Source organism: Dipodomys ordii, unplaced genomic scaffold (assembly GCF_000151885.1).
Source record: "Dipodomys ordii isolate 6190 unplaced genomic scaffold, Dord_2.0 Scaffold1, whole genome shotgun sequence".
Lineage (NCBI taxonomy): Eukaryota > Metazoa > Chordata > Mammalia > Rodentia > Heteromyidae > Dipodomys > Dipodomys ordii.
The window spans coordinates 66,922,743-66,946,746 of NW_012267217.1; the positions used below are offsets into that span (position 1 = coordinate 66,922,743).

Here is a 24,004-nt window from a genome sequence, read left to right on the forward strand (position 1 = left end):
AGGGTGGCATGGATTGAGGCAAAGGAAAAATATAAAACCAGAAAAACTGGTAATACAGACTTCTTTTGGAATCTGATCAACTTGTGAATACACACAGATTTCCTCTGTAAAAAGAGCGATTTTCCTTCTATTTCCTTGTGATTAAACTAGAGAAGAGATAAAGATAAAGCAGGCGTAAGGGCTTCCTTCTTACTCCTGACGAGTCTGGCCGGGCTGAGCTGCCAGCCGCAGAGTGTAAAATGCTTGAGGCCAAGGCAGTCAATGAAATTGAAGTTACGCTCTGACTGTAGCAAGTGCTGGCTTTGATTCCCTTTCCCGAGTCTATTCTAAGGAAATAGCTTAAGTGAAAAAAGAGGTGGTTCATATGGTTTTTTGTAGTAGTTTGATATGGCTTAGTTTTTAAAGCGTTGTACAGTTCTCCTGATTTCTCCTCTTCCAATGTTCTGCTTAGCAGCATCTCTTAAGAGAGAGGCCTGAGTCCATCCGGGAGTAGCATGTCTTAAATCCAGCTGCCTTTTCTTAATGACACTAAACCAAACTGAGCAGCAGCGCATTTGGGTGATTGTAAAGCGTACAACTACATGTACTCCCGACAGCCTCTTTCTCTGTCTCTCTTTTTTTTTTTTGTAAGTGCAATATGAAAAGAAATCACAGCTATGTTTTATGAGATGGAGTATGGTTTATTGTTCCTTGATTTTCTTACTGGAAATGGAGGGGAAAGTAAGGAGAACGGCAGAACCCCATTATTTGAATCCATAGCCTGTTTCCCACTTGATGTTGGAGCTCCTGTACTGTGCTGTGCTCTTCAAGGGCCAGCTTGCATCATGATTTAGACTGGAGCTGTTAGTGTAAACCCCAACCGTAACTTCAGGTGCACACCTTTCTCTCCTGCCCACAGACCTCCACAGGCTCCAGGCACTTTGGGTCCAAGCAGGCCCTAAGGACAGCTGAAGGGTGTGGCTTCTCTGGCCTGAGTTCGTTCAGCACAAACACCAGGAACATGTGATCTGGAAGTCCAGATCAGCCCAGCATTTCTCCCCCTGGTCTCTGGGTTTCTTCCCTTCTGGGACAGGAGCACAGGCCGGCCCTAGGCAGAGCTTCACCTGAGCAGGGTTCATTCCGCTCACACGCTTGCTCTGAGGGCCCGGGAGCTTCATTGAGATGTTTGTGATGCTCCAGGTGTCTCCAGAGGCCATCCTGGCCCAGGCCTGCTTTGTCTGGGGGACCAGTGGCTTGCAGGGACTGGCCAGGCCTCCCGCAGGCTTGGCCCCACTGAGCTGCAGCTGCTTTGCCTGGCATGAGACACAACACCCCCTTCCCCGTGGGCCGGGGTGGCAGGGGGAGGTGCATGTCCCCACTGTGCCTTTGCCATGTTGCTTCCTGACTAATTTTATTTCCCTTCTGTCTATAGAAATATTATGGGCTGGATACGAAATGGGGTGACATCGAACAGTGGATGGTAGGCCTTGAATGCAATTTTAAGACATAAGTGGTTTTTAACTTAATTTGCATGCAGATTAATTATGTGGATAGATTTCCTACTGCAGCATGATTTGATGGTGCGCGTTTTTCTCTGGGGCATCTCTGTGTCTGGTCTGACCGTGTGCACCCTGTATGCGGCCTGCGTAGAAGCGTCCAGGCCAGCACAGGTGGTGCGGCTCCTGCGGAGCTGCTGGCTGGCATCCACGGGAGGGCACGTGTGAGGCGCGGCCTCCACAGCCCCCAGCTTCCTATGTAGAAGTTTCTCCACTAGACTCAAGCTGGGCACGTGTCCCCCAAGTGAGAACTTTCCAGAAAAACCTTGAGTTAATGACCATCTCATCTCACTACGTTCCAGTTGGAACCAGAAGGGGCCACACAGCAACTGCTGTCAGCCCTTCCGTCCCTCTGACCTTCATGCGCCCTCACCCTTCCACACCCACGAAGGAAAACCCTCTACCTCTCCTGCCCGTTCCCTAGCCCTGCCCTTCTGCCTCCTCAGGTCAGATGGGTGCTAGCTCACCCCCAGGGATTACCCCCCCATCCTTGGCCCTCAAGGGAGAGGTGACCCCATGGTGAGGTCTGGGAGTGCACTTTGTGGTGCTTCCCACTGGTCCCATAAAGATCACCCACCTCCTCCTGGCTGGCTTCAGGGGCATGTCCTCACTGCTCCCAGCGTTCGAGAACCTGCCAGGGTGTCGACGTTCTGTTCAGTGTTCCTCATTCCTAAAACAAGATTATCACCCAGCATCTTAGATGCTCCAGAGGATAGAACACACACTTCCTCTGATGTAACAAACATGACTAAGCAGCCTGGCACTGACTCATGCCTGCCGTCCTAGCTACTGAGGGGGCCGAGATCTGAGGGTTGAGGTGGTTCGAAGCCAGCCTGGCAGAAAAGTCTGTCTCCAGTTAACCATCAAAAAAATAAATAAATCAAGTGGAGCTATGCCAGCCTTGAGTGAAAAAGTCAAATGTGAACGTAGGGCCTTGAGTTCAAGCCCCAGGACCAACACATAGGCACACACACGCATACGCACGTATGTGAGTGACAACCTGTACCAGTTTTCAGTTTAGTTTATTTCACTCTGACATATGTAATTTATTTTAAGTCTTATAATAATTAAAAGATGTTGCTCTTATGCCACTGAGAAAGAGAAAGCTGCTAGCTAGAATTGTGAGCAGTTTTACTATCAGTCATGCCCCAACTCCAGATATGTCCAAATGTGCAGACCCGTGTGAGTCTCAGACTCCACGCACTGGAGAAGGTGTAGGGTGACATCCTTACTGGGAATTTTTGTGGAAATGATTTCTCCTCTGATTCCCCAAAATGAAGAATCGGCTTCTGAATGTAAGAGGGAAAGCAGGTCAACTTCAATGGACCAGATTTCAGAGGTTACCAAAGAGTCAGGCCTAGCTTCTTCCCCAGTGCTCTCTTGCTGATTTTCAAAGCCTTGAACAGTCCAATTACTTGTGTGCTCAAGAACCTCACCGAGAAGGCACTTTGCCCAGGGTTGCGACACTGAAGCCTTTAAACAGAAGCAAAGAAAATATTTATTTGGCATTTAGTTGCACGGGCTCTTCTTTGTTTCAGTGGGACTGTTCTAAGCGCTGGGAAGCACTCTCCTCTGCCGGTTTCTAACTCTGCTGTCTCCCTGTTGCTTTGGTAGGAAGACAGTGAGCGCTACTCCCGCAGGTCCAGAAGAAACACCTCGGTCAGTACCGCGTTCCTCTGTTCTGGGCATTGTGGCTGAGGGCCGCCCTGCTCCTCGGGGCTGACGTTGACTACTATCTAAACAAAGACCGAGCGCTGCCTTTGGTATTTTGACCTAAGTTCAGTGAGCAGCGTGTGTCTGGGGAAGGTTTGAGTATTTACATGTTCCTGGTATTTCTGGTGCTTTTTATGAATACCCATGGCTAATTTGCACAGTAATATCAACTCCAAGACTTATTTATAGCTAATCTGTAAGTTAAGCCTGTTTCCACAAGCAGTCCTGGGAAACAGGGCCCAAAGCCCACGTTGCCACAAACCTGGCTTGTGTCCCCTTTGCTCTTGGGGGGGTCTGAGCCCCCCGCCGCTGCCGAGTCTGGTCACCACGTCCCTCTGAGACTTGGGCTCTGGTTTCTGCTCTGTGCCTTCACTGTTGTTCTCACCCTTTCTCCCACTAGGCTTCTGATGAGGACGAGCGCATGTCTGTGGGTAGCCGCGGCAGTCTGCGGGTCAGTACCCTGAGTGACGGGGGGGGGGGGGGGGGGGGGAGTGTGCATGGCCAGGGGGTGGGTGGGTAGAACCCCTGCATCCCCATTACCCCTTGTCTCACGGCCAGCGTCTGGTGGATGAGAAACCAACGTCAAGTCTGCTCGGTGGGAAATGTATGAACGTCAAGAGTAGAAGTTGTTATTTTTTACGGTTTTCCACATCACGAAACCACAGAAGCTTGGTTCCCAGTGGCTCAGCGTTGCCGGTGTGCGGGGTAGGGGTGCAAGGGCACCTGGCATCGTCAGCTGCTCTGCGTGCCCACCATGTGCAGGCCCCGAGCAAGGCCGCATGGCAGTCACTGCTCACTGATTCGTGGGGGGCAGTCTCCAGCAGCCACCTTCAGGGCGCCCCACCCTCAGGGACCTTCCCAGTTAGCAACTATGATGAAATTTCCTCTCCACTGATAATCTAACAGTTGGTAAATACACTCCAAAAACCTCCACAATTATACTTGAAGCAGTCGTGTGCGCTGGGAAGTGGAGAAACTGAGGCAGTTGAAAGTCCTCTTCCCGCTGGTATAGCCACATCTCAGAGCAGCTGCTTTGAGTCTGTCTAGTACTGAGGAACTTCACGGGACTGGAGGCGGGTTTGTCGTCAGTGTGACAGCTGGCTCCTGTCACTCCCTGAGTGCCTTCCTACATTCTATAAGTACGAAGGGTGCGTTTACAGGGCTGTTTATCGTGACGACATGCTGATGTCACAGGTCAACTGCTCCATAGTCCTCTCTTACTGTGCCAAAGCAGGTCCCTGTGATCTGCTGGACAGTTAACGACCATGAAAGCACTCAAAGTGTCACCTTGTTTTGGGGACCTGTCCCTTAGGCATATGACCTTGATGATGCCACTTAAGTCCCTTGGAGGAAGAATGAGTCTGTAACTGAAATACCGTAAGTGCGAAGCTCGGCTTCTAGAATCTGTAGCCAGGCCCAGCACCACCCATGCCCATGCCCACCCTGGCTGCCAGGTCAAGGAAGTGTGGCTCTAGAGGCCTGCAGAGCTAAGAACTCACACTGGACTGAGCATCCAAAAACATCAGCCATCTGTTTGGGTTTTTTGTTTCTGGTAGTCTTGGGGCTGGAACTCAGCACCTCGTGCTTACTAATCTGGTGCTCTACTACTTGAACCATGCCCCCCAGCCCTGCCAAAAGAACCTTTGGTGGAAATAGTGAGAGCAAATCCCGAATTATAGGGAGTGAAGAGAGAACGGGAGATTGAACAGAAAGTAAACCTCTAATAGGATGTTTCATCTTCAGACCCGTGACGAATTCTGTGCAAGACCTTGTGTGCACTTGGTTTTCTCCCAGGCTTCCTGACGCAGAATGTGAAGAGTTGGGGGTTAGGCTAGCCTTCATCTCACTGACGGTATTTTAGCTGAATTTCCATGCTAGTCACCCTTCTTTGCTTACCTCGCTGGCACCTGTGCTGGAAGGTGTGGCATTTTGTACAGGAAGCCCACAGGCAGCAGTTCAGAGCAGGGGAAGCCGGGCGCTGGTGGCTCACGCCTGTCATCCCAGCTACTCAGGGGGCTGAGATCTGAGGATCATGGTTCAAATCCAGCCCAGGCAGGAGAGTCCGTGAGACTCTTATCGCCAATAAACCACTAGAAAACCAGAAGTGGCGCTGTGGCTCAAGCGGTAGAGCGCTCGCCTTGAGCTGAAGAGCACGGGGACAGCGCCCAGGCCCCGAGTTCAGGCCCCACGACCAAATATAAAAAAAAAGGAGCGGGGAAAGTCCCTGGGGCTTTCACTCTGCCACTCTGTCCCATGACGCACGTGAGCAAAAGAAACAAATGTGTTAAAGACCACAGACACTTGGGAGCTTGGGTCTTGACACGAATCAAAGCTCCTAATTTGCATAGGTGCAGAACTGGCCTGGACTGCCTTGAGATGCCTGCTTGGGTCCCAGTTCTTAGTGACAACACGGGGGGCGGGGTTTGCACCTCCACCAGCAATCACCAGTGAGGCCGGCCCCGGCCCGGCCAGACAGAATGACATGTCACTCATTCTCCACCGAGGGAGGGATGTGCTCCCACATTCTGACAGCTTCACTTTGAATTGCTGAGGGTCTTGTTGAGTCTTTTGTTTCCCCCTCCCACCGTGCTGGCCTGCCTGCTGCTGGGGAAGCTTCACCATCCATGCTCCCTCAGAGACTCCTGGCTGTCATGAGTTTTTCATTTTTCTTCCTCAAAGCCCGATAGTGATATACCTGGTATCCTTTCCCTCCAGTTAGCGCGTGCACAGTGTAAAGAGGAAGTCGCTTTGCTCACACAGTTTCGTAATTCACCAATTCTCGAAACCGTTGAAGTCTTACTTAACACCCTGGGAGTTTATGGTTGCCCTCGTCCTTTTTAGACAGTCTGTAAGACCCGGAAGTCGTGGGAGGCATGTTCCTGTGAGGGTTGTAAAGACTGCCTGTTGTGTGTTAATAATGTTTTCCTCTCCTCCGGCTCTCCTCCTCTGCTCTCCTCATTCACATCGTCCTGACAGGTGCAGTCTGACCTGGAGTACAGGGGCCCCCACGCCTGGGTGAGCTGGACAGACAGACTTTGCCGTGTGAACCTAACTGTGTGGTGTGATGCCCAATAACCAATCATGCTTCACTAACCTCCCAAAAAAGCCGTGTGTCTTTGTCCCTCCAACAGTCTCCACCCAGCCGGCTTCCTCCCAGGGGCCCTGCCCATGGGTCTGGGGTCCCATCCGGGCCTCGGGGACCAGTGTTTACCATGTGCTGTGTGAGCACCTGAGCCCCAACTGAAGTTACTTTGTGCTCTTTTAAAAAAAAAAATTTCTAATCTCTAGCCATGCAACATTGAATGTGCCTTTGACCCTTTTGCCAGAAAATACCCTCAGGAAAGACTTCAGTTCCAACCACAAAACAAAGGCTTCAGATCTAAGCTTGGGTTTGGGGGTACAGCTACATGCCTGTCATCCCAGCTGAGCAGGAGGCTTTAGGGAAGAGGATTTGGGTCCAGACCAGCCTCGGCAAAACTCAAGACCTTGAAAAATAACTACAGTCAAATAGGTCTGGGGATGTGGGTCAAGGGGAGCAAATGTGAAGTCCCGAGTTCAAACCCCATACAGCCAAAAAAATTCAATATAAATCTCAGCAGAAAGCACTGCTTCCCGTTGAGGTAGTGAACAGTGACTCTCTTGTGTTCAATTAAGTCTATCTTTCAAAATTATTCAGCAAATTCATATTATAAACATGTTTTTTTGTTTTGTTTTTTGGTTGTGGGGCTTGACCTCTGGGTCTGGGCGCTGTCCCTCAGCTCTTCAGCTCAAGGCGAGCACTCTATCACTTGAGCCACAGCACCACTTCCGGGTTTTCTGGTGGTTTATTGGGCTGGCTTTGAACCGTGATCCTCAGAACTCAGCCTCCCGAGTAGCTAGGATTACAGGCGTGAGCCACAGGACCCTGCTAAACATGTATTTTTAGCTCCCAGTGATAGTGCTGCATCTGTCCTGTGTGGGACCTTCCGGGTCTCCCCAGGGCCGGTAGAAGGGGGAAGGGAGCCCAGAGTGGGAACACAAGAGCACGAAGCGCCGGGCCTTCAGCCTGCCCAGTGCCCAGCTGTGGGGCCACCCTCGTCTGGTGAGAGTACAGCCAGCTCCAGCTAGGAGGAAGATAGGGACACAGGTTCAGGAGGTATCCTACATGGGGTCCGCTACTTATCTGCACAGCACTTCCCTGGGTAGATCAGAGCATTTTGCAACATTGTAACTAGCAATCCTTTTGTATTTGAACCTGTTTCTAGATTGTTAGCCCTTTAATTTTGATCTCACCATAGATTTTAAGTGCCTGTCCTTGAAGGAATGAATTAATTACATTGTAGCAATAGTCAGAGACATAGTTGGGTTTTGTTTTTCAGCATTCTTTTTTTTTTTTTTTGGTCCATCATGGGGCTTGAACTCTGGGCCTTAGCCCTGTCCCTCAGCTCTCCATAGCACCCACTCCCGGCTTTTTCTGTTTATGTGGTACTGAGGAATTGAACCCAGGGCTCAAGCAAGAGAGGCAAGCACCTTCTCAGCCCATTGTTTTTCAGCATTTTTAATAAGAAAAGCTGACAACTGACTTTGCCTGGTCCTGGAAACCCCTGCATGGTCCGGTCAAGATTCAGTGGGCGCAGCTGCCATTAGTTTTTGTTTGTGTGGCCTGTATCTGCTGTTTAAAATGTAGATCCACTAGATATAGATTACAGCTGTAATCCTAGCTACTTTGGAGGCTGAGATCGATCTAAGGATCACAGTTTTAAGCCAGCCTGTGCAGGAAAGTCCCTGAGACTCGAATCTCCAATTAACCACCAAAAAGCCCAAAGTTGAGTTGTAGCTTTAGGGGTAGAGCATTAGCCTTGAGCAAAAAAGCTGAGATACAGTGCCCAGACTCTGAGTTCAAGCCCCAGGACCGCAGGCACGTGTGCATGCACACATGAATGCCTTTACTTTGCAGCAGTGTTTCTGAATATCAGGTTCACCCGCAGAGCTTGTTAAAGTACTTATTCCTGGGCCTTCCTCCAGGGACTGAGATGTCCAGGCAGAGCCTGGCTCCTGGGCATGCCAGTGCCCGAGGCCTAGTGGTGGCCTGTGCAGCAGTGCCCAGCCAAGTGAACAGCAGAATGCCCTGCTCAGTAAGGGGCCCTGAGAAAAGAACTCCGCAGAAAAAAACTAGGACCTGACTTCCGATGAAGTTTTTATTCTAACACTGTGACCCTTGTCAGCCCTCATTGCCCTGCTGTGCCCATACCCCACGCATAGTAAACCTTCTGAACGAAGGTGAAAATCCCTTTTGATGTGACTCAGCAGGCTCCCATGAACAGGACAGAATTCCATTACAGACAACTGGGGAGGGGGCGTTCACCAAAGCTTTTCGTAAGCAATCCTGCATATTCGTGGGGGGGTTGAGGGAACAGGTGATAAACAGGTGTGTGCCTTTGCTCCAGCACATCATCAGCTCTCACAGCTGCCAGGACTGGTGCTGTGCCTGAGGTCATGTGACACGGCAGCGCCCCCGTCTGTCCACCTGCCCCACGTCTGTCCACCTGCCCCATGTGTGCAGGGCATTCCTCCTCACCTTAAGAGCAGAGGTTTCCTTAAAGTTCCATCGGGACATGATTTAGAAAGCCTGAGCTTGGGCACTGGTTGGGAGGCAAGCAAAGGTAGAACATTCTCTCTGTCTTTCCTAGAGGATTAATTAGGAAGTCATTAAGTCTGTCCTCAGGTTTAATTTTGAAAAATAAAGTAGGAAGATGATGAATATAAATAAAATGAATCTCGAAGCTATGCACCCCCACCCTCCCCTGGAAACCTCCACGATGAACTTTCACATTTAATTATTTTAGGTCTAATAGAGTTTAGCTTATGAGTTCAGCTTCATATGGGGCTGTAATTTCCCCGAACTTGCCCTGAACCAAGACCTTACCATGGTTGACGAGGCCGGATCACTTACTCACTGGCCTGGTATCCAGACTTCGTGGAAGCCGGCATGTCCACAGTCATGCTGGAAGACTGAACATAGAACACTGCACAGAGAGCAGCCGCAGCAGGCCGGGCGCCTCGCTGTCCGGGGCTCAGAGGAAGGGACCATAAGACCAGCAGTGACAGGCTACAGGAAGCTGATGGGTTGAGCTCCTGACTGTGTTGCTTTCTCCTGGGTTGCAGTGGTGTGGACAAGAGACCCGGGCAGCGGGGGGCCTGCCAAGATCGGTGCCCACCACCCCAGCATGCTTTGCCCCAGCTCCCTCTTGCTGGCCAATCAGTGTCTCCATCTGCATACTCGTCTGGCTTTCTCTTTTCTTCATTGAAACAGACAAATGGCTGTGATGGAGAGCGGTCTGGATCCCAGTCCCTGAGCAGAAGATCCGGCAGGGTTAGTACAGTATGCTTGCACCGCACAAAATTCAAGGAGGTTGCTAACAAGCTGCCAAAACCTAAAGTTAGCATCTTTGCCCTTTTTGTGTCATTTTGTTGTCTTTGTGCTTTTTTCTAACCTATTCAAAATGTTCTCACACATTCCTAGCATGACTCAGATTCTGTTTTCAGTGGTCCGTTTTGCTAGGCATCTCTAGGATTACAGGTCGCCTCTGTTGGGTCTCAGCCTTCAGCACACATGTACTGCTGTGTGTATTCTGATAAAGTCCGCTTTCAGGGGGACTTGAGTCCCGTGTTCTCACAGCTCTCCAGGCCCAGCCTTCATGCTGGTAGTGTTCACATTAAACACACATGTAGACATGAGAGCTCATGTTCTCCACAAGGGAAGAGGAAAGCTGAGCAGGATGGCTGGCATGCAGGAGTGAGGGTGAGAAGCACAGAGGATGGAAAGCTGAGCAGGATGGCTGGCATGCAGGAGTGAGGGTGAGAAGCACAGAGGACGGAAAGGAGGGCGAGGTCATACCCCCGGGTCGCGGAGAGCGGGTGGGAAGCCCACGGGACAGAAGGTACGCTGGAGACATCTTAATTACACGTCAGGATCTGCACAGCTCTTGCCTGGGCTAAATGATGGAAAACTTGCCTGTTCTTACTGTCCTGTTGTTTCCTTTTAGTAATGAATTTTGTAGTATGAAAATTATATTAAGATATACTTAAGTTGTATTTCTAGGCTTCAATGGCTGGTGCATGCACAGGAGTGTGCATGCATGCGTGCGTGCACACACACACAAAGCACAGTCTAGGCTTTCCCACACGGGCAGCACAGGTTCCTTCGACCTTCCCATGCCCGCTCAGGGTGCATGTGCTTTGGTTGTAGTCCCTCTGCGCTTCCTGTTGGTTTCCGTGGGTGTCACTCCTCACACCCAGGCTGCCGGCCTCGCGTGAAGGCAGCAGGCACCACAGGGACACGCACCACAGCCAGGTCACTGTGCCCTGTGTGCACCGCCCTGTGTGCAGCGGCTTGTATCGCACCCTGTGTGTGGCATGTAGGAGACTGTATGCTGTGTACAACCTGTAGGACACTGCGCCCGGTGCACAGCACCCTGTGTGTGTGTGTGTGTGTGTGTGTGTGTGTGGTGTATAGGACACTGTGCGCCCTGTGCACAGCACCCTGAGTGTGTGTGGTGTATAGGACACTGTGAGTTCTGTGCACAGCACCCTGAGTGTGTGTGTGTGGTGTATAGGATCCTGTGCACCCTGTGTACAGCACCCTGTGTGTGTGGTGTATAGGACACTGTGAGTTCTGTGCACAGCACCCTGAGTGTGTGTGTGTGGTGTATAGGATCCTGTGCACCCTGTGTACAGCACCCTGTGTGTGTGGTGTATAGGACACTGTGTGCCCTGTGCACAGCACCCTGTGTGTGTGTGTGTGTGTGTGTGTGTGTGTGAGATGTATAGGACACTGTGCCCTGTGCACAGCACCCTGAGCACCCTATGTGTATGTGGTGTGTAGGACACTGTGCTTTGTTCTACAAAGTCACGACAGCCGCGTCGTGGCTCTGCATCTCCTGGCACCCCTGAACGGCTCCCCCGAATCTGACTGTCTAGCCTGCAGCTTTCCCTCTAGCGCACTGTCATGTGTGCTGATCAGCGCTTCTCAGTCTGCTGCTCCCCGTCACAGCGGGACCCGTGCCCACGGCAGGGCAGGCTGGCACCTGGCTCTGTGTTACGCCTTATTTTTACGTTAATGACAGTGAACCTGTGTTTCATGGGTTGTGTTAAGCTTTAGGTCATGTCTGGGTGTCGGTGGCTCATGCTTGTAATCCTCGTTACTCAGGAGGCTGAGATCTGAGGATCGCAGTTCAAAACCAGCCTGGGCAGGAACATCCATGAGACTCTTATCTCCAATAAACCATTCAGAAAACCAGAAGTGGCACTGTGGCTCAAGTGGTAGAGTGCTTGACTTGAGCTGAAGAGCTGAGGGACAGCGTTCAGGCCCAGAGTTCAAGCCCCACAACCAACAACAACAACAAAAAAGATTCAGGTCATATCTCTAGAAATCAAACACAAAGGGAGTCGCTGAGCCATCTCCAACGCTACTTGTGGAGGGAAGAGGGATGTATTGATGCCAAGCGAGGAGTCAGAGCGGAGAGTGTGGAGACAGGATAGCCTGGGTCTCAGGGGAGCTCAGGAAGCCCTGGGAGAGGCCGGGCTGCTCTTCCTCTGATTCTCCCTCCTCCCGCCCTCTACCCCCCCATCTGTCAAACTTCACCCCTGTTGCCCCTCCCTATGTTCTTCTCTGGGCTTTGTCATTCAAAGTGCATCTTCCAGCCTTCACCAGGAGGTTCCTCCAGATAGGGAGGCAAGGGAGGGAGAGGCCCTGAGCTTCCCTCCACCTGCACCAGAGGTGAGAATTGAGCTGAGGTGGTCTAGTGTGCTGAGCTGAAGAAAACCCTAAAATTTGGCAATAAGCAGAACTTAGGCGCCTAAAGAGATAGATGAACAAGGAATTTAGGTAAGCCACAGACTGTGACAGGAGCGCTATTTAGTGATGACCTCATGACAGATAACCGCACAGTCTCACTGAGACTCAGCACTGGGTATAAAATCAGGGCCAGGGGTTCTGGAGACAAACGGCCTGGTTGTTACTTCCTGTGTCTCCCTGGCCACCGTGCCCCTCCTTCTCCCCCCCCCCAGCTCCCCACTCACCAGTGTCTCCTTTGGCACCCAGAACTCCGGCTACAGCGGTGGTGATGGCAGGCTGTCCTCCCGGTCATCTTCCAGGGAGGAGAAGCTGGTGGGTTTCGTGGCGTGCATGGGGTGTGTGGGTTCAGCTCAGTTTGCTCCTTTCCCTCGTTAGTATCTGATTTATTCCATTTGGAATCTGTGCTCTCTGTTAAACTTTTTTGGAAAGTAATTGACACGAGTGTTTTCCTTCAGACTTGTTCCACCCTCCTGTGTTTGAATATGAGTTATGATATTCCACTATCGTGAAAGAATGTATTTTTGTGTGCGCTTTTAGTTTAAAATTAATCAAAAGGAAGCATGGCCCAGATGGTAGAGCGCCAGCCAATAAGCAAAAGCATCCTGTTCTCAGACAAAAAAAAAATAGAATTAGTGGAAAGGAAAGAAACAAGAATGCGTTAATGCTTTCCTTTAGCGTTCCTAGGTGTTATCTGACTTAGATACCCACGTCCAGTCTCTGTCTACCTCACTTAAATTTGGCCCAAGAGCATGTGCAGTGGGACTTCAGCCGTGGTTCTGCTGTGGTCCCTTATCTGCTCCTGCATGACACCCCGCTTGCTCATTTTTACTGAGGAAGCCCGGACAGGGGCCCACAGGACGTGGCCTTGGGGCTCTTCCGAGTAACTGTTGGGTCTTTTACCCCTGGCAGAAGCTGAGTCTGGGCCTGGCGGCACTGCTCTGGGTGGGGGCCGTGGCGCTCCTCCCCTGGGCCCCGGGGCTGTGTGCTGTCTCCACTGAGGGATGACAGAGGGGCCTCACCCACTCCAGGCACCCCAGAACCCCATTTGCCTCTCAGGGCTGGTGGAGGCGTGGGAATGAGGGCACATGTGGCAGGACCTCAGAGGGACAGTCCTTCGTCTCCAGGGACTGTGCTGTCTGTGTGGTTGATGTCAGAAGCAACCCCAGTTAACACAGCTGTGTCCCCCACATTGCCAGGCTTGGCTAGCCAAGTCCCGTCTCCTCTGCGTCCCTTTTCTAAGTGCCTGTGGCCAGGCCAGGCCAGGCGGAGGCGGCCCCAGCTCATGGCGTGCAAGGATGGAGGAGCAGCTTTCTATGCCCCTCGTGGCTGATGCCTTGCCCGCTTCTGCTTTGCAATTTCCCCCAACAAATTTGAAAAATTAGAACTCAGACGATCATAACCAAACCTCTACGGCCTTGTTATCCGCTATAATTCCATCTTGTTTGTTCACTCTCTGTGTGTACACGCCAAAGTCGTGACTGTGTTGGGTTTTGCCCGTTAACAGCTCTTTCCTTCCTCCCTAAGATGCATGTCCGCACCTGTTGTTCTGTCTGAGTCCATAGCTGTGGTGATTCTGTTCTCTGATCACAGGGACTCTCCTGCTCGGATCTCCGGCTCCCCTGCAGCGGCCTGACTCCCACACCCCTCTCCGCCCAGGTCTGTTCTCCCCTGCTCCTTCCTGGCTTCCCTGCTGTGCAGTCTCGCAGACATTTGAACCTCCTCAGGGTGCAGCTCCCCGGGGCTTCTGCTTGGCAGGACTAGTTTGTTAAAACTTTTCTCAATGTTTAAAAAAGAAAAAAACATCTGAAGTAATTTAGGAACTCAAATAGAAAAAGGGGCTTTAGGAAAAAGAGAGTCTTGTGGATATGAATTTCCAAAACCATGTCCTGTACAGTGAACGGGGCTCACCATTGCCTATGAAAGCTCATGCTTTCCATAGGAGGCACGGGAAGGAGGCTCACGGTTTGAGGCCAGCCAGAGCAGTGCCATGACACCCTACCTGAAAAGTGGCCAAAGTAAAAAGAGTTGGAGGAGATGCTCGTGCCCTGCCAGAGGACATCCCTCCGTTCAAACCTACTGCCACAGGAAAGAAAGAAACACAAAAACACTCAACTCCAGAAATTCGGTCTCTTGGGTCTCCCCGTTTCCAGCAATTGTTCCCTATTTGGGGTTTTCATTTGTTTCTTTAAAAATATTTTTCTTTTGTAAATGTGTCCAGGAAGCAATTTGGAAGGTCACTGTGCACACTGATTGCTTGGTCTTGGAACAGTGGGCAGGAGGGGCTGTGGAACCCCGTTTCCTGTTTTCACACGGCCGGTGTGCTGCTCCGGCCTCAGGGCTGGGTTCGCCGGCACAAGGAATCGGTGTCAGAAGTCCATGTTTTGGAGGTTGAATTGCCTCTGAGTGAGCCCCGGCCCCCGAGCCGCCGCCGGCTCCCTAAGTGTGGCCCTACTGTGGACCCAGGAGTGCTCCCAACAGTGCCTGGAGCTCGCTCTCTCCAGCCCTGCACGTGCCCCTCCCTCGTGGGTACACTTTGGTGCGCTTGGACAGGGCTAGACTTGGGGAAATGGCAGCGTGGCTGGCGGCGCGGCTGTACATTTTGTACCTTGAGGACCTTGTGGCCCTGCGTGGAAGCGGGTGTTCCTCCTGTGGCTTCCCCCAGGTGGGAGCAGACGTGCAGCTGTCCCTCGGGTTCCAGCCCCTGCTCAAGGCCCTCCTATAACGCTGTGTGTGGCTCCATAGCCTGCACCGCCCTGCACGGACTTTCAGTCATGTCTAGATTACTTCACAGTAGCGAATGAATCCTTGATGCTGTAGGCCGCCCGCTGGGGTGTTGAGAGAACAATTTGGGAAACCGTCTGCACGTGGTCAGTGTAAGTGACAGGTTTTTCAACCATTTTTTTATCTGTGGTTGAGTCTGCCGGTGCCCACCCCTCAGATCCACAGGGCCAGCTGTGAGAAGCACCCCAGATGGGGGCGGGGGGCTGCTAACCCTGCTCTGTGACTGCCGTCGGCGTGATGTCACAGCTTTGCTCTCTCCACCCTTCCCCCACCCCAAAGCTTTTCTTCCAGGACTGACTAGAAAGCGGTTCTGTTTCAGAGGTGCTGGGGAAATGTAGTCTTAAAATCATAGTTCTGCTTCCTGTAGCTGTAATATGGAGTTGCTTCTGTCCAGCATCCTGAGCACGCGGTCCCCAGCGGGCTTCTGGCCTTTGGCCATCTGCACTGGCAGCTCAGCTGTCATGGCAACAGAACCGTCACGACGGCCTCTGCTGTATCTTTGCAAGGCTTTAAAACCCTGCCTTTGCCTCCTCCAGCCCTCCTATCTGTGCAGCGCTGCCTGGCCCGCGGCGAGCTTCCGGGTGCGTGCGTGTGCTCCCCCCACCTCACCCCCCCCCCGCGCCCACCTCCACCTGCAGGCCCTCCTGCCGAGTATGTGTGCCCTGGAGGACAGCGTCTTGACGGGGGCCTTCATCTGCCCTGGTGTCTGTCAGGCCCTCTGACCAGATCTGGGTTCCATCTGCTGGCTGCTTCAGCTGGGGACAGAGCAGCGGCTGCATTTCCTTTGCCTGTTGCCAGAAAGAGAGGGCTTTTTATGCCTTGGCGTCCCCTAGATGCCCATCCATGCCACTGGACTGGGTATTTCCATGTTAGCTGTATTACTCTGGACATTTCCAGTTTTAAAAACAAGTACTTAGGTAATGCAGGACCATTAAGCATTCAAATACTGTAGTGTTAATAACTTTGTAAATGGCACACTCATGAACAGGTTTATAAGTAGATGGCTACCAAGCCAACCCAGGGTGTCTCTTTCTCCTTTTGGACATACAGTGGACACTAGGGTTTCCCTTAAACTGGACAAAGTTTGACAATCACCATTTGTGGCATTGCATGCTCCTGTCTCTGATTCGCTACCCAAGAGTTCAAGATAATCAAATACCATTTTCTATGTAGCAATTGTTAAAGAGTTACAAAATACTCAACATTAAATCTATAACATAATTTAATATTTTATTTCCAAGTCACTAAGCATGAGTTATTTTTAGATGAGAAATGTGAGGACATTCCCAATGCTTGGCTTACCTGCTGGCTTTCAACCTAGGTTAACAAGTTTCTCATAGCATGGAACGTTTGCCAGGTGGCGGATGGAAGCATCCTACTGGAGACTAAATTGCATGCCACCGACAGCAGCTTGAACTCTTCTGCATGTTTGTTCCTTGTGTGCTCCGCAACTCTGTGGGAAGAGCAGGGAAGGAGGCGTGGGGCCTGCAGGGCGGTCCTCAGGACACGCATCCCTAGCGCTCTTCCTGATGTTACGTTTTCTGTGTAGCTCGTCCTGAGGGTCTGTTTCTGTCGCAGGCGTCTGTGTTGGAGGACAGCAGCCTTGTTGGGGCTCGACGGGGCAGCGTCTGTGGTTCCTACCATGCTGTAAGGCACCTGATGTGCTTCACTTTGCTTCCCGGTCCGCTGCATGGCCCCGAGTGCTTGCAGGTGTCCCGACCCCTCTCCCTTTCCACATCACAAAGGCTGTGGGTGACGGAATTGGGAGCCTTCGGTCATTAGTTCGGTGCCCTCACTCATCAGTTCACCCGCAGGTCAAAGCAGGGGACTAACCGTAGTTACATTTCATCTGGATTCTTCCCCTGAAGCTGGTTTGTGATCTAACCAGTGGATGTAAAATAATGGAAGGAGAAGAAAGGGAGCGTGACAGCTCACAAGTTATTGCTGTGTCTGAAGAGTCAAGGATGATGAGAAATTCAAGTCAGAGCTTGCACACATTTGCGTTTCCCCACCTCTCCTCCAGGGTTTAGGACCGCAGGCTCAGCGTACAGTAAAGGGCCCTCGTAGCTATGCAGTAATCACTGGCGTGGAGGGGCACAGGGGCGGAGAGATGACCCCATGGATGTGAGGAAGTGGACGTGCTGGGGTGCCCGTGACCACTGAAATGGGGTGCTCTCCAGGGTGCATGCAGGTACCCCCAATCCCTGTAAGGGTACACGCAGCCCTTCTCAGGATACAATGGCTTATTGGGAAACACTTTGATTGAAGGCCCTTATAATTTTTTGAGATTAATCAGCTATTGGAGTTGGAGGCGTGGCTCGATTGGTAGAGCACCAGCCAATGAGTGAAAGCATCAGGTATTGAGTTGGAGTTCCGGTCTTCACCCAAACGAAAAGACATTTATCAGCTATTAGTTGAGTACGCCAGTCTTATGACTTACTGTGCTCTTCCTCCAACCATTTTGTGCATTTGTGAATTCTTACGAAGTAGACCGCTGTAGCCTACAGTTTCTTTTAAATGTACCTTTTGTGAGTATTAAATCTACTACTTCGCTGACAGAGCATTAGTTGTGTTGGCATCTAACTCAGCACTGGTCAACTGTGCCAGCTGCTTAATGTAGTGGCCACTGCATCGAACATCTCCCAGTCCTTACACACTTCCGGGACCATTAGTGAGCTCACAGCTCATACCAAGGGGATGGTGGATAAAGTACAACTCAAGAATTGCTTGTATTAGAAAAGGGGGTACCCAATCATTCTTGTAGAGAATGGCCCCCAAGCACTAGGAGGTTTTCAGGGGGCCCGAGAACCCCCAAGGCCCATCATCAGGTTGGGGGTTTGTGGGTGCTCTTCAAGCACCACCACTGGTCTGCACCATCAGGCCAGGAGCCGGGCCTCGGACGTGGTACTCCGAGCATTCTTTCGTGGCTCTCAGCATCCTGCCGGGATCATCTGGGGTTGACTGGTGGCTGCGGTGGAGTTGAGGAAACAACACCAGCTTGTAAATTCCTGAAGTGGACCCATGCGCCCTGCCCCACTCCATTTCTAGCCCAAGCCCCGCACTCACCCACACAGGGCTCAGCCACTCAGAGAGGACGGTGGACGGGGTGAAGCCCAGGTGCAGAGCTCTGGCCGTGGCAGCAGATGAGTGTTGGGAGGGGGAGGGGGAAGAGGGGGTCGCCCTCAAGCTCTTGCCTGTCCTCTCCCCCCCCACCCCCCGTCACCCCAGATGGTCTTGTGAGTGGTGTTCCTCGCGAGGGGGCTTCCTGGCTCTCCACCCTACCTGGACACGTGTCCCCTGTATAAGGAGCCGTGACGTCAGCATCCTGCCCAGAAAGAGACCCGAGGGGAATGAATGCTGAATGAGCTCTGCCCCAAGGGCTGGGACTCAGGGCCTCTGACTCTCAGCCCGTAGGGGCAGCCCTGGCCCCTCTTTGGAGGCCCTGAGGCGGGGTGGGTGCCGTGTGAGGGGCAGGCCCAGTCCTGCTGACACAGGACGCAGTCGCCTCCCGAGGGCCGTCGAAGCTGAGAGCCGGGAAGTTGGTTTCACAGAGACGAGCGCCACAGGCCCCTCTTCCTCCCCGTGGACACCTCTGTGCGCTCATGCCACAGATGGCGGTCCTGTGCCAACAAAAGATGGAGGTGGGATTTGAACTCAGAACTTTCTGACTTGTGCTACTCCCCCATTGCCATGTGACTCTAGCCATGAGGCGGCACGTGGGACACACTTCAGAGTCCAGACAGTCTGAGTGCTAGTCCAATCAGAATCCAGACAGTCTGAGTGCTAGTCCAATCAGAGTCCAGACAGTCTGAGTGTCAGAGTCCAGACAGTCTGAGTGCTAGTCCAATCAGAGTCCAGACAGTCTGAGTGCTAGTCCAATCAGAGTCAAGACAGTCTGAGTGCTAGTCCAATCAGAGTCAAGACAGTCTGAGTGCTAGTCCAATCAGAGTCCAGACGGTCTGAGTGCTAGTCCAATCAGAATCCAGAAGGTCTGAGTGCTAGTCCAATCAGAGTCCAGAAGGTCTGAGTGCTAGTCCAATCAGAGTCCAGACAGTCTGAGTGCTAGTCCAGTCAGAGTCAAGACAGTCTGAGTGCTAGTCCAATCGGAGTCAAGACAGTCTGAGTGCTAGTCCAATCAGAGTCAAGACAGTCTGAGTGCTAGTCCAATCAGAATCCAGAAGGTCTGAGTGCTAGTCCAATCAGAGTCCAGACAGTCTGAGTGCTAGTCCAATCAGAGTCCAGAAGGTCTGAGTGCTAGTCCAATCGGAGTCCAGAAGGTCTGAGTGCTAGTCCAATCGGAGTCAAGACAGTCTGAGTGCTAGTCCAATCGGAGTCAAGACAGTCTGAGTGCTAGTCCAATCAGAGTCCAGAGTGCTAGTCCAATCAGAGTCCAGACAGTCTGAGTGCTAATCCAATCGGAGTCAAGACAGTCTGAGTGCTAGTCCAATCAGAGTCCAGACAGTCTGGTGCTAGTCCAATCAGAGTCAAGACAGTCTGAGTGCTAGTCCAGTCAGAGTCAAGACAGTCTGAGTGCTAGTCCAATCAGAATCCAGACAGTCTGAGTGCTAGTCCAATCAGAGTCCAGAAGGTCTGAGTGCTAGTCCAATCAGTCAAGACAGTCTGAGTGCTAGTCCAATCAGTCAAGACAGTCTGAGTGCTAATCCAATCGGAGTCAAGACAGTCTGAGTGCTAGTCCAATCGGAGTCCAGACAGTCTGAGTGCTAGTCCAATCGGAGTCCAGACAGTCTGAGTGCTAGTCCAGTCAGAGTCAAGACAGTCTGAGTGCTAGTCCAATCAGTCAAGACAGTCTGAGTGCTAGTCCAATCAGAGTCCAGACAGTCTGAGTGCTAGTCCATCAGAGTCAAGACAGTCTGAGTGCTAGTCCAATCAGAATCCAGACAGTCTGAGTGCTAGTCCAATCAGAGTCCAGACAGTCTGAATACTAGTCCAAGTGCTGCTCCAGGGCCCGCACGGCGGGAGGGGAGAGGGGAAATGGACGTCACAGGGCTCGGGGAGGTCTCTTTGGCTAGCAGACATTTGGGTGTTTATGGCAGCATTTACAGCATACAGAATAGGAATATAGGCAGCCAGTGAGAGGTACACTGATGTGTCTTCTCATGGACCAAATGGTTGCACAGACCTTCTATGGCCCACGGGCCAGGCATTCCCTGCCCCTGCAAGAAGTGTAGGGAGGCGTAGCCTGGGGGACTGACTGTTGGGAACAACAGAGCCATGGGGGGCTACATCTCGGGCCGGGGCAAACTGAGAGGTGGTACTTGAATCACAGGCACCCGCTAAGACCTCTGGTTCCTCATAGTTTGCAACTAGGAGAATGCCCACACATCTACGGGCACGGTCCGGCACCTGGCATGGTGCTCGGGGCCAGGCTGGAGTGGAGGGGCCTTCAGTGGCAGAGGGGGCTGTGGCTCTCAGCAGTGCTCCTGGGTGCTCCAGGGTCTCCCTGGTCCCTGAGACCCTAAATGGTGTTTTAGTAACATGAAAATGGGTCTGAGAGTAGATCAAAGACCAGTGCAAACCAGATGAGAGTGTGCCCCCACATAATTCCGTTTCCACTGGTTCCCTCTCCAAAGCGAGAAAGCTCAGGTGAACAGATAGACTGAGGAAAGGTAACCTGGTGCTTAAAATTAAGCCTTGCACAGCTCTGATGACCTTATGCCTCATCTTGTTTCCACACGCACAGATTGTAGAGAAGTAAAGTTTTCCTTGCATACATGCAGAGCGCCATGTCTAAACCTTGCGTCTGTACAGAACTGCCGCTGCGCCCCAGCCCGGGCCGCGGCGGCTTGCGGGTTTGGTGGGATCACATGCTTTGTGTCATCCTCTTACCAAGCGGAGTGATTCTGTTCCGCGGGCCGCGTGACCGCGGTGAGCGTGCGCTTGCTCCTAACCCTCACTCTCTCCTCCTCGCTGCTGTGCGTGTGGCCAACCTCGGGACTAACTCACGTGTGCTTTGCGTGGCCTCCATTTTCCTTGCTTCTTTCTGACCCTGTTCCTTTGTTTCTGTCTACGTGTCCTGTGGCGGCCCCGCGGGCAGCCGTCGGAGTACAGCAGCCACCTCAACTCCAGCTCCCGAGCCTCCTCCAGGGCCAGCTCTGCGCGGGCCAGCCCCGTGGTAAGTCTGCCTCCGGGCCCCACTCCCCTCCACCCCCTCCGCCGCCTCCTGCCCCCCCACCTGCCCTTCTCTGCTCTTTGAAAGTGATGTATGTCTTCAAAAGCCAGCCTAGGATGGAGTCTTTCTGTGCTTTATTTCATTCGGGTCCAGGTAAATGAGGTTGGGAAACACGGTTCGGAACTTAGGAGCTGGCGGGGGATGTCAGTTTGCCGTGCTGTTTTGTGGTGCTGTTTCTCCAGGGTCGTGAGAGGCGTTGGCGGTGCTGTCAGGGTCGGCTCCTCGGGGGACGCTCCATCGTGGGGGAGCCGGAATGTAGTCGTGTGTGGTTGTGGTGCTTTCTGTACTTAAAAGTCTCGAAGGGTTAACACCCAGTAGTGGTTATTGGGCCTGAAAATGCCTGTGGCACCCTGAGTTCACCCACTGCCCCTTCGGCTCTCAGACCCTGAGCACCGTGCGGCGGAGCCCGGCCAGGCTTCGCCAGGAGGCCAGGGCCCTCAGCCGGATCCTCCCGTGGGTGTCCTGAGGACGTGTTTGCCCAGGGTCTCACGATCGTACACAGTTCCCTCCGCCGCGAGGCTCCTTTTGAGGCCTTTACTATTGTCTGGACGAGGATTTTGCAGAAGACTTTTGGGTAGGGCTGTGAGAGGGGGGCATCGGGTACTGGTGATGGGGAAGTGTGGGCTACCCCAGCGAGCAGGCCAGTGGCCACCCCCCCCCGCCCCCGCCCCAGGGCTGGCGCGCGGAGCCCTGAGTGGAGGTCAAGGCAGGCCCAGCTGACCCCTTTCCCTGCTGCGTTTACCTCAGCCATGGAGGAGTTGAAATGTGCTTCCACCCTGCGTGTGGTTGGTGCCTGTAACTCAAGCCATGCTCCTGCAGAGCGCTGGGGAGTTGGGGTCTTGCCCGTGGACGAGCCTCGGTGGCTGGTTCTCCTGGAGGTGGCGCTGCCGGTTGGTTTCTTGAATCTGATGCGGACCTTGACAGCCATGAGCTGACGCATCGGGCTTCCCTGGGGTGGGACTGAGGGCTCCTGGCAGCTCTGAGCTCCCCGGCTGACTCAAGGGGCCCCTGGTAAGCGAACCTCCGGGGAACTTCCAGACTTCCAAACCACAGGGGACACGGGCTTCTCTGTAATAAACTTAATGTAAACTCCTCCTCGCTTCTGCACGCTTCTCTCACCCACTCCTCCCTTCTGGGGGGGGCGAAAAATAAGGATTTACAATTTACAAAAGGTGACTGCCTTTAGCTTCCAAGCCCCCCAGCACCTCAGCGCCTCTGCCTGGAAGCCCTGGCTTCAGTTCACACTGATGCCCAGCATCGGTTCACACGTTCCGTGGCTCTGCTCAAGATCAGCATAAAGTCACAGCATGGCACAGCCGTTTTGGACAGACGGAAATTTGGTGAAAATTCATCTTTCATATGCTTTCTAAGTTTGTGGAGAATTTGCTCACATGAAACGGCCCTAAGTAGAAAGAGAGACACCCACAGTACATTCTGAGGGTTTTTGGATGTCCTGGGGATCCCCGGGGCTGAGGAAAAAAGGAGGTACTCTGTGAGGAGGCTGGTGGGTCAGAGCAGAGCCCAGCGATGCCCAGACCCACGGCGCGTCCATCTTCTCTGGGCGGGAAGGCACGCGTCCTCTGGGGGGACTGGAAGCGGCGGTGGGGAAGCCTCCGCTCTCCAGCGCTGGTTTTCCAGTTCCATGCAGAGATGATTCGAGCGATTATTTTTCTTCCTGGGCCAACTGCTCATTGCACAAAGGTCAGTAGACGGTCATGCCGTTTTCTGGCTCACTTGTGAGCAAAGGTCAGAATCTAGCAGTATGACCAAGGCAGTCAGCACCCCACATGGTGGAGGCCTCGTGTGTGTGCGTGTGTGTGTGGTTGTTGACCTCTGTCCAGTGTGCGGCTCCCTAGAAGGCACAGCAGTTGCAATCCCCGCTGGCCCCAGGGCTGGAGAGGGAAGGTTCCGGCACACCCTGCTGTCTGTCACCAGGGCGAAGGCAGACGCGCTGTCACCTCCACAGCTCTTGCTCCTCTCAGGCCAGATCAGCACAAGTCTGTTTCCTGTCCCCGAGTGTCACACCAAGGCAGGGCCGGCCTGTGCTGGGGGCTGGGTAGACAGACGGCATCCACGGGTGTTCGGCCTTTGTGGTGGGAAGAAGCCCAGAAGGCTGAGCCTAGATCTCCCGGCCTCCTGCGTGAGAGGGAGGTGCTGTAGGTCAGGGGCAGGGCCGGGGGGGGGGAACAAGGCCAGGGCCAGTGACCCTCCAGCCTGGCCTTCCAGGGAGGGGCACAGAGCAGGAAGTAGGCTGGGGCAGGGAGTTCCGGGCCGATTCAAGGGCCACGGCTCTCTGCCTGGCTTTGGACATCCAGCCAGGTGTGTTCTTGAGCTGCATGTGGACAGCACAGTAGTGGCAACTTTAGAAGCAGCCTCCCTCCCTACATAGAAAAAGCTCAGTTAACTTGTGTCTGATGGGCTGGAGTTGTCCTGGCCATAACATGATGGAGTTATTCATCTTCCGAGACTGGTGGAAATGATCTCAGAGGTCTGTGGCCAGGGACAAAGGGCAGGGCTCCCCAGGGAGGAAACACAAAGTGAGCTGGTGCCATGCCCAGCCAGCTTGTCTCACATCCTCAGACGAGGAAGCGAGGCTGGTGCCCGGGGCAGGGGAGAGGCGGCCTCGGGACTACAGCTTGCCCCACGCGGCAGGGTTACCGCCCTTGGGAAAGCAGAGAGCTGTCAGAACTGGCTCACTCTCCCCATTCCCACCCCGGGATGAGCCGCCTTCTTCCCTCCCCCAGCCCAGGATCTCCCTGAGGGAATCTCGCAGCATTTATGGAGCAGGTAGAATCACCAGGGGACAGCGTGACCAGCACGGACCCACCCCTGCCCTCCCGGAGTAAGCAGACTGGGGCGGGCGATGCCGTGGCCTAGATAGCATGAGCCCTTAGCAGGGCAGACTCGGAGGGTGGATGTTTGGAACGGAGTCTACCGACGGGGCCCGAG

The 24,004-nt window shown here is 53.0% G+C and overlaps 1 protein-coding gene across 1 annotated transcript in view; it reads left to right on the forward strand.

Annotated features, from left to right (window-relative positions):
• The window catches only part of Lrrfip1 (leucine rich repeat (in FLII) interacting protein 1), a 73,451-nt gene that overhangs the window by 22,879 nt on the left and 26,568 nt on the right, over positions 1-24,004 (forward strand). The window contains exons 5-12 of the mRNA XM_013023643.1: positions 1,412-1,459; positions 3,150-3,194; positions 3,649-3,699; positions 6,225-6,263; positions 9,541-9,600; positions 15,402-15,446; positions 16,444-16,512; positions 20,921-20,998. Coding sequence (XP_012879097.1) covers positions 1,412-1,459; positions 3,150-3,194; positions 3,649-3,699; positions 6,225-6,263; positions 9,541-9,600; positions 15,402-15,446; positions 16,444-16,512; positions 20,921-20,998 — 435 coding nt within the window. The remainder of the gene's footprint in view (positions 1-1,411; positions 1,460-3,149; positions 3,195-3,648; positions 3,700-6,224; positions 6,264-9,540; positions 9,601-15,401; positions 15,447-16,443; positions 16,513-20,920; positions 20,999-24,004) is intronic.